This window comes from Gossypium raimondii, chromosome 5 (assembly GCF_025698545.1).
Source record: "Gossypium raimondii isolate GPD5lz chromosome 5, ASM2569854v1, whole genome shotgun sequence".
Classification (NCBI taxonomy): Eukaryota; Viridiplantae; Streptophyta; class Magnoliopsida; order Malvales; family Malvaceae; genus Gossypium; species Gossypium raimondii.
The window spans coordinates 10,940,031-10,949,160 of record NC_068569.1 but is presented as its reverse complement, the minus strand read 5'-3'; the positions used below and the strand labels follow the sequence as shown (position 1 = coordinate 10,949,160).

The 9,130-nt window shown below is 35.5% G+C and overlaps 2 protein-coding genes across 2 annotated transcripts; one reads left to right on the top strand and one right to left on the bottom strand.

Annotated features, from left to right (window-relative positions):
* The first annotated feature begins 245 nt into the window (after nucleotides 1–245).
* Nucleotides 246–1,826, top strand: LOC105767362 (mitochondrial import inner membrane translocase subunit TIM23-2). Its single transcript, XM_012586869.2, has 2 exons — nucleotides 246–977; nucleotides 1,473–1,826. The coding sequence occupies exon 1, from the start codon at nucleotides 387–389 to the stop codon at nucleotides 948–950; it is 564 nt and encodes a 187-aa protein (XP_012442323.2). The 5' UTR covers nucleotides 246–386; the 3' UTR covers nucleotides 951–977; nucleotides 1,473–1,826.
* Nucleotides 1,827–2,212: 386 nt separating this feature from the next.
* Nucleotides 2,213–8,554, bottom strand: LOC105767364 (dihydrolipoyllysine-residue acetyltransferase component 2 of pyruvate dehydrogenase complex, mitochondrial). The gene is made up of 19 exons (XM_052631076.1): nucleotides 8,349–8,554; nucleotides 7,994–8,087; nucleotides 7,560–7,636; nucleotides 7,299–7,393; nucleotides 7,160–7,200; nucleotides 6,479–6,534; nucleotides 6,323–6,397; nucleotides 6,135–6,227; nucleotides 5,679–5,921; nucleotides 5,482–5,554; nucleotides 5,174–5,274; nucleotides 4,757–4,842; nucleotides 4,605–4,680; nucleotides 3,400–3,467; nucleotides 3,239–3,305; nucleotides 3,059–3,154; nucleotides 2,867–2,969; nucleotides 2,690–2,785; nucleotides 2,213–2,607 (listed from the first exon to the last, which is right to left on the bottom strand). The coding sequence occupies exons 1-19, from the start codon at nucleotides 8,385–8,387 to the stop codon at nucleotides 2,537–2,539; spliced, it is 1,650 nt and encodes a 549-aa protein (XP_052487036.1). The 5' UTR covers nucleotides 8,388–8,554; the 3' UTR covers nucleotides 2,213–2,536.
* Nucleotides 8,555–9,130: the final 576 nt, after the last annotated feature.

Genomic DNA, 9,130 nt, shown 5'->3' with positions numbered 1-9,130 from the left:
TTAACCTGATTCCTTATAATAAATTTTTTATTTTGATCCTAATATTTTAAATATTTTATTAAATTAATTTAGTATGATATATAAAATATTTTACTAAAAAAATTGGAAATATTTATCAAATTTATGTTTCTTTAAAAAAATTGATTGGTCCATCTCATTCGTATGAAATATACTTTAAAAAGAGCAAAAGTTACTAAATCGAATTTTCATTCGGCCGACCAATATTTTCATATAAATATATAAAAAAAAATTAAAAAGGCCCAACTTGGTCCAACTTCCGACGCCGCTAACAAAATAGAAAATCTTCAACCCTTCTCTTCCTTCTCTGCCAATAAACTAAACCCTAACCAACTCCAAGTGTCGAGCCACCCAACTCACTATTAACAATGGCGCATCATCGTGGCTCCGACCCTGAAACCGAACCAAACACCCGACTTTACAACCCATACCAAGACTTGAACCTTCAAGTTCCCATAACCAACCTGTACAAGCTCCCAACCTCTCCGGAGTTCCTCTTTCCTGAGGAATCCCTCCACCAACGCCGCTCTTGGGGAGAAAATCTGACCTTTTACACCGGTTCCGCTTATTTAGGTGGCTCTGTATCCGGCGCAGCCGTCGGGCTCTTCTCGGCTCTCAAGAACTTCGAGCAAGGCGATACTTTGAAGCTGAAGATCAACCGGATCTTGAATAGTTCGGGTCATACGGGCCGGACATGGGGAAACCGGATCGGGGTGGTGGGCTTGATTTATGCGGGGCTGGAGAGTGGAGTCGTGGCGGTGACTGATCGTGATGATGTCTGGAGCAGCGTGGCTGCGGGTCTGGCCACCGGAGCGGTTTGTCGTGCGGCGAGAGGGGTGAGGTCCGCGGCGGTGGCGGGTGCTCTGGGTGGGTTGGCGGCGGGAGCAGTGGTCGCTGGGAAGCAAGTTTTGAAGAGATACGTGCCCATTTGAAAAAAGAGATGATTTTGCAATAAGTTGGTATGTTATTAGATTGAAATTTTTATGGTGGTTGTAGGTTAAATTTGAGGGGAAAATTTTGCTACTAGCATTAGGTTTTAGAGAAATCTAGTTTTATTTAATATGTGAAATTGATGTGCTGGAATTTTCTTTTCGATGTTAATGGATCTTATATTCAACTGCGGTCTGAACTTGGTTTATTGCAACTTCATCTAAGGCATGTAATGGTGCACTGTTTTATGATCATTGTGATGTTGTTTGGTAGCATGTTTTCCTATAGGTAATGGTCTAAAGTGATATGGTCCCATGCGGTTGCCTATTGGCTTTCCTTTCTGCTAAGGTCAGGTATCAAGGTCTTAGATTTGACTAGGGTTTTGAAGCCTGGTAATTATAAAAAGCTGAATAGGAATAGTTATACATGTGTATCACTTGCATATATATTATATGCTTCAACACTCTAAACCTCGTTTTGGTTGGTTAACTGGAAATTTTGTTATTGCTTTGGTTTTTCTGCAGAGGCTAGCGGGTTATTTAAAGGATGGAAAGGAGAAGTGATTGTATATTCACCATAAGAGTTATGTTCCGTTGTTGTATCTGACTCCGTGGGGTTTTGTTCTTTTCTTTAAGGATTGGGGTCTTTAGTGACACCCCCCAAAAAATTCAAGGATAAGGTGCTAGATTTTATTTTCTATTTTGTTGTTATTTGCTTTCATATAGATATAACACAGAAGTTTCTCTCATTGCATCTTTGATATTCTTTTAACAAGTTGGATCTTCTCTATTAAAGGGAGGGTTTGAGAGGCTTGTAAAACATTATAAATCCCGCAAATATGGACGGGATGGAGAAATAGAAATTTTTACCTTTATTCCCCTTCTTAGTAATAACAGTTCTCGAGCATTTGTACAAACAATTCCCAACCCAAGCTGAGCAAAACTGACCCATTTGGGAGTCTTTGATCACACAAAGTGAAGCTAGAAGATTACACAAAATTCATACCAGCATGTTTCAAAAAAGATGGGGAAAGCCGAGTCTGCAGATCAAAGCAACGAATATGAATACCATCACTACCAACAAAGACGAGGACCTAAATATCGAGCTTGACCTAGAACTCAAAACATGAAAACGCAGCACAGTTCTCATTTCTATATGGCTTTAAACTAGATGTACTAAATTGACACCCTCGAAATCAAAACTTCAACGGGAAATTTTGTCAACCCTATGAGCAGGGGTTGCTAATTCAGAATACTAAAGAATATTTGATGCAAAACCATTATATTCAGTGAACAATTCTGACCAGTAAAACACTAGAAATGTGATGGGTTAGCAGTAGCATCCCCTTAAATCATTCCAAATATTCCGTATGGAAAGGGTTATTACACTCTGCAAAAGGAAAATTCCAGCCCGCAGTTTAGTTCCTCAATTCTTGATCCCCCTTATTCCCCAAAAAAATTTAAATTGGTTTACAGTGAAAGCACTACTCCCGAAGAAAATCAGGAATACATGTATTGGATTCAAGCCATCATGAAAATTGATCACAGCAAAAAAGTGTGTTTAATTTAAAGAAACAAACACCATTGATTTAGAGCAACATTGACTCTGGATTCTCAATGTACCCTTTGAAAGCTTTCAGCCATTCAGCACCAATCGCACCTAAAAGAACAAGTGGAATTACTTGGATTGTACAAGTTAGATTAATGATATACTATTAGAATTCTAAACAAAAACTACATACCATCAATAACTCGATGATCGCAGCTTAGAGTTACAGACATGAACGAGGCAAACTTGAATTGGTCAGGACCCGAGCCAGGGATAACCCTCTTCTCAGCTGCATACATAGAGTCCATCGATTACGAAGAAGCAGAAATGGATATGGCATGATGTAGGGCAAATTCAGGACAAATCTTACCAGACCCAACAGCTAAAATCCCAGACTGTGGAGGATTAATGATGGCACAGAATTGCTTAATACCGAAGGGCCCTCCCAAGTTTGACACTGTAAATGTGCCTCCCTGCAAAGGAAACCCAGCATGAATATGGTTCATATGATGATCGATCATAACATCAATTATTGTTTATCAACATAAACACAATTTCTAACCTCGTAATCTTCTGGTTTTAAACTGTTCTCTTTGGCTTTTTGTGCCAAATTCTTGACCTCCTCAGCAATTGAGGACAAACCTTTCTTATCAGCATCCTGCAACATGTACAACAAATTATCACTTAAAAATAGAGAATTACACCAAGAATTGAACAGTATGAAGTTCAAACAACTGCTCACCCTGATAACAGGGACGTAAAGTCCATTGTCTGTCTGCACAGCTACATTAATATTCACATTGTTAAACCTGGGGTTGGAAGCAAACGGAAGCATGTCATGATGATAATTGATATGCAGTATGCACTCGGGACTTAATCAGTTTGCAAGTAATTTATACTCACTGGCGAATATAGTCATCTGTCCATGAACTATTGCACTGAGGAACCTTTCGGAGAGCCAATGCAGCAGCCTGTAATTGATAAAAAACTTCTACCTTCTAAGTATATTAAATAAATAATGTTCAATTTTTGCGGTATTCTAAAGACAGTTCAATAAATAAGGGAGAATCTGCACTAATTTCTTATTTGCAGAAATACTATATCAGTATATTAGCATCTACATAATAAAAGCCATTTCAGAACATATGTGGAGTAAATATTCCAAGAAAGAATTAAATTATTTCAGGGAAAGGATTTAAATTTACATGAAGGAAAAAGCAAGTAAATATGATGAGGCAAGAAGTTAACATAATATTGCTTTAACTATGTACTCTGAAGCTTAGGGCCTGTTTAGTAGTGCTTAAAAAAAGCACTTTTAGAACAAAAGCTGTGCTAAACAAGCAGCTTTTGGCTGAAATTTTTAGTTTTTCAAAAGTGCTTAAGGAGAAGCTAAAATTTTTAGCTTTTCCTCTCCCAAAAGCACTTTTGGTGCTTAATTACTTTTTCACCCCTCCAATAACATAGTACTTCCCCTTTTTTTTTCTTGCTGCTTAACTACAAATGTGTTAAAATCATTAATTAAAAATAAAATAAAAAATATTTTTTAAAATACTAATTACAAATATTTAATGGTTATATTTAAATATTTAAAATATAGTTTATATATTCTAATCAAATTGTATAAATAATTATATTGATTGCTTAAAATATTTAAAATTTATATTTCATATATTAAAATATTAACAAGTTATAATAATTTTTTTATATTCTTACTAAAATATAATAATATTAAATAATTTAAATATTATTTAACTGCATATTTGTTACTTGATAATAACATGTCTAAATAAACATTTTATTTCTCAAAAGCACTTTTTGACAGCAATGCTAAACACTCAAATTTTTCAAAAACACTTATCAAAAGCATTTTTCAAAAGCACTTTTTGACACCAAACTTTTCAAAAGCACTTCTCAAAAGTACTTTTCCACGGCACTTTTCAAAAGTATTGCTAAACTAGCCCTTAATCATGAACTGCCATGTTAGATCCACAGTTCCCATTATATCGACCACAAGCCATTATACAAAAGCCTCTTGGACCATAACAAAAGTATCAAAGCAGGTCAACTTGAACATCTCAAAGCTAAGTAAACGCACAGAAGTTGTGTACCTTAATTACAAGATCATTGACAGATATACGCTTCCCACCTGAAGCTTCCTGTAATGAGTTGAGTTGGCTCCGCAAACTGAAGGTAACAAAACAGTTTATAACTATCAAATTCATCAATTTCTTTTTGAGAAGATCAAAGCACTATTACTTACTCCATAAGTTTGTCAACACATGTATCCACTGTTAAATAATAATGTGGTATAGTCTGCTTTGAGAATAATAAGCGTGATGCTGTGACCTGTCAAAATTTATAGTAGAAATTACTGACAAAGCACATTGATACATAATGGGCATGGGGAGACAACAGAAGAAGCTGGAGAGAAGATAGAGATATAAATTTCTATACATTCTTATGCAAAGAGTAAAGAAATCTAGAAGGTAGCTAGAATTTGAGATTCACTAGTTACAATAGAATGCGTATTCTTTCAGAACTAGATGAAATGTGAAGTTCCATTCAAAGGGGACCATCTTCTATGAAGTGGATCCATAATAAAATCCATGTACCATAAACATTTTACAGCCTTGAACTCTCGTGAAACTTATATAAATAATGCCAACCAGTAACAGACCTTTCTTATCTGAGAATGAGGGATATCCACATAATCTAAAGCTGCAAGTTTTGCATCCTTTGTCTTAGGAGTTGGTGCTGAAACTTCCCTCCCGCGTGAAGCTACATGACAAGGAAAACTCTCCAGTAAGCAGAAAATGAGACAATAGTACATCAAAAAGAATACTATTAAAGAATCTCCGGAAAGCCAAAAGGGTAGGGTGGGGGGTGGGAGACAAGACATTTTTTACTGTATAATATAGCATTACTTATCAGGGTCACAAATTGCAACAGAATGAATCACTCAGTGTAGAACTTTAAATATGATACCCAAATAATCTTCAATATCAGCCTTTACAATGTGTCCATCAGGACCTGTTCCTTTGATACTTGAGAGAGGTACCTACATTTGCATCCAAAAGGAATGGACAAATGTTAAAAAGATATTGCATAGAAACAATTAGAACTTAAGGTAGCATCTTGACACAGAAAATTAAAATTGAAGTCACAGAACTTATACAACTAACCTTGTGTTCTTCAGCCAACTTTCGTGCAAGAGGACTTGCAAAAAAGCGATCTTCTGAAGGAGAGGAAGTAGGCTTGGGAGTCTTAGGCTCTGGTGAACTAGCTGGCTGTTCAACAGGCTCCTGCTTTGGCGGGGGAGGAGCTGCTGAGTCTTTTGCAGCAGGAGCACCAGAATCTGATGCTGGAGGACTGTAGTCCTTGAACTTTGCAATATCCCCCTCCTCTTCAACAGTGATGGCAATTATCTACATAAGACCACAAGAGAAAACACAAAAACATCAACAACATAAATATTGATGAATTGTATTTTACTCGGGAAAAAAAAGGCAATAGACAGAAAATAAAGAGGTGCAAAGCAAAGTTGCAACTTCTCTATTTAGTCAAATTGATTCCCCAATCCACAAAGGTGAGAACTGAAAAAAGATAAATAAATGCATAATATTTCTCGAAATCAATACCTCACCAACTTTGATCTCTTTTGACCCATCTCCCTTTATAATCTTAGCAAGATAACCTTCTTCCATGCATTCCATCTCCACTGTTGCTTTATCCTTCACATAGTAAATAAAGTTATAAATAAAATCGTAATTTCTGATACAAACAAAGAAGATGAAGGATAGAGCCAACAAACAGGAGAATGCCTTACAGTTTCAACTTCACACAACACTTCACCAGGAGACACCTTATCACCCTCTTTCTTCAACCACCTAGCAATGTTTCCCTGCATTTAGAAATTCACATACTTAGATGAATAGCACAGATATATTTACAACATGTTTGGAAGATCCAGCATGGTTCAGACCTCAGTCATTGTGGGTGAGAGTGAAGGCATTCCAATTTCTTGGCAAGGAGGAAGGCCTGAAAGCAACTTAAGAATGTTAGCATTATTTAGTAGGTGACGCAATAAACAAATTGAACAGTTAACAAACAAGTAACACCCCATGGCTATCATTAATGCAGCAAAGTTCAACTTGAGACCTGTCAATCATCATTCCAACTACCACGTGCTCAACCATAAATATACTAACCTCTACATTGGCAAAAAAACCTCTGGGAACTTGAATACATGCTAAATAAATCCAGCACTACCTAAGTGATAGCACTAGCAAGGAAAAAAAACGTATAGCACTGCCTTGTAAAAGAGAGACAGATAATGAACTGCAATCATGATGATATCTCTTAATACAACATATTATTACCCATAAAGTAAATTCCTATTATCTGAGCTCTCCTGTCAGAAAGGGTAATTTTCACAAAAGATAACAATAATAAATCTCACAGCAAATTACGATTTCAACATAAAAGTTTCTAGGGAAAGCACATCAATATGGTCATACTTTTGAATTCAGCATAAGGTGTGCAGTTGCATCAGTTAAACACACGTTACTGTAGTAGTCACCAGTAAGTGTAAAACCTTTTACCATTTGACAAATAATGGATTCCTAAGAGAACGGTGTAAAATAATTAAAATAATAATCCATACCTGCATCAGATGCAAATCCTCTCCTAGAAAGTGCCTGTGAACTGAAAACGGATACAGGGATTAGGTTCCTCAAATGGAAAACATTACCAGGAAATAGTAAAATCACCAACAAGGTAACAGAAAATGCGGAAAAAATTACCATAAAAGTCCTCTGCTGCAAACCACACCACCCATTGGAATTCCTGATCTCATTACTGTCCTAGAAAGAGTCTTCTTAGATAAACAATATGATACCTGCGAATAAGATATTAAGCAGACACTGTTGACTAACTGAGTCTTAACTTCAACTAAGAAGGTAATGCAGAATGAGAGTCTGCAGAAGAAAAAAAGGATAAAAAAGCAACAAAATGACTGCAAATTTATTGCTCCGCTAATGGGAGAAATAGATAGATAAACTTACAGGGTGACTACCAACAAACTTAGATACAGTCTCTCTTTCTGCAGGTGCATAGCCAAGAGGACGGATCTTTGCAACATCTGAACAGTAACCAACTTTTCTTAACATAACATAAACAAAAATATATCCACAAAAAATATATCCACACTGCTATGCTTTTATCACTAAGTGTAATCACAAAAACATAACGAAGAGTAGCACGCCAGACAGCTCTTAATAAAGACGGGTAGCAAAAAGAATACGAGCAAACCATGTACTTGTATTATATTACTCTGTAAACCGGATAGCCAGTACCCGGTAGGCTTGGGAGGCACTTTTTTTGCATGTTGACTAAGTAGACTAAACAAAATTCTAAAACGGTTCCTATGCTTTTAGATATTAGAAAACAAAGTATGACAAAACAAAGCAATAATGCGGCATTTTATTCTTATATGTACCTTCTCTTTTACAAACAGATGATTGTGCTCCATTGGAAAACCAACGAACTAGAACAGCGTGATCGTACCGCAATAATTTGGGAACATTCCTCAACTGAAATATCAGAAATTCAAAAGTTTATATTAAAAAAAAGAAGATAAATTATAAGCTAAACAGAGACCGAAAATTCCAACTACGATCAATTCAAGGATAGTAAAAAGGAATCGTCAATTAAGTTAATAGAGACATTTATGAACTAAAATAAATAGCGAAAAATATTCAAATCCAGAAAGGGATTCGAATCAAAAACTGATGCAGTGTTTAAAAAGAAAAATCCAATAAACGGATCCAGACATGAGAAAACTCGAGAGTTACCCTTTTAGAATGATTGATGATATGAGATGCATAAGCCATGATTCTCTAAGCTCCCAATCAAACACTTCAGAAAAAAAATGGAATAAATATGAGAAGGTTAGGGTTTAGACCGTTCGGGCATAAGATCAAACACAGTAGATCTCACTTGTTTTTATTAAGAGAACCCTTTTTTTAGGGAATTAAAAATATAATAACAGTAAATGAAAAAAGATCGCTTCCCTTTTGTGTTTTCTTTTGTGCGTATAAAATTAAACGGTATAAAAAAAAAAGAGAGAGTAAGAATAAACCGTTGATAGAGAGGAGTGGGAAAATTAAACGGTAATGATCAGTGGATCTAAGCTGAGTTCGATGAGTTGTATGTACCATAGAGAATGATGGTTTACATTGAAATATAAGCGGCACAATTAGTGTTTGGGCTTGACCGTTAGGCGGGCGCCCACTTTCGTGGATTTGACCAACAATTTTTGTTTCTTTTAATATTTTAGTTCGACTAACATACAACGTACTCAATGTTTTAGTTATTTATAGCAGTAGAATATTGTGACCCTATTGAATATGGTAACAATTTTATAGCATTATTACATTATATTTTGGATTACATCTCATCTTTTTGTAAGATAAATTATTATAAATTACATTTAAGAGTAAAATATTTCATCCATTAAAATTTGAGTGCTTTTCTATAATAAAAGTTGACTATTGAATGTATATAATAACAAATTTAATTATTTACTTTAGACGTTTAGGATGAGTTTAATTCATCACTTTTATTTTTAGAAAAT

What these genes read in the sequence shown, in the direction of transcription:
- LOC105767362 (XM_012586869.2), top strand. Translation starts at nt 387, where the DNA reads ATGGCGCATCATCGTGGCTCCGACCCTGAAACCGAACCAAACACCCGA.
- LOC105767364 (XM_052631076.1), bottom strand. Translation starts at nt 8,387, where the DNA reads ATGGCTTATGCATCTCATATCATCAATCATTCTAAAAGG. An exon ending in TCAATGATCTTGTAATTAAG is followed by an intron (nt 3,468 to 4,604) that starts GTACACAACTTC and finishes TATCAATTACAG; the next exon opens with GCTGCTGCATTGGCTCTCCG. An exon ending in GATTTTAGCTGTTGGGTCTG is followed by an intron (nt 2,786 to 2,866) that starts GTAAGATTTGTC and finishes CTATGTATGCAG; the next exon opens with CTGAGAAGAGGGTTATCCCT.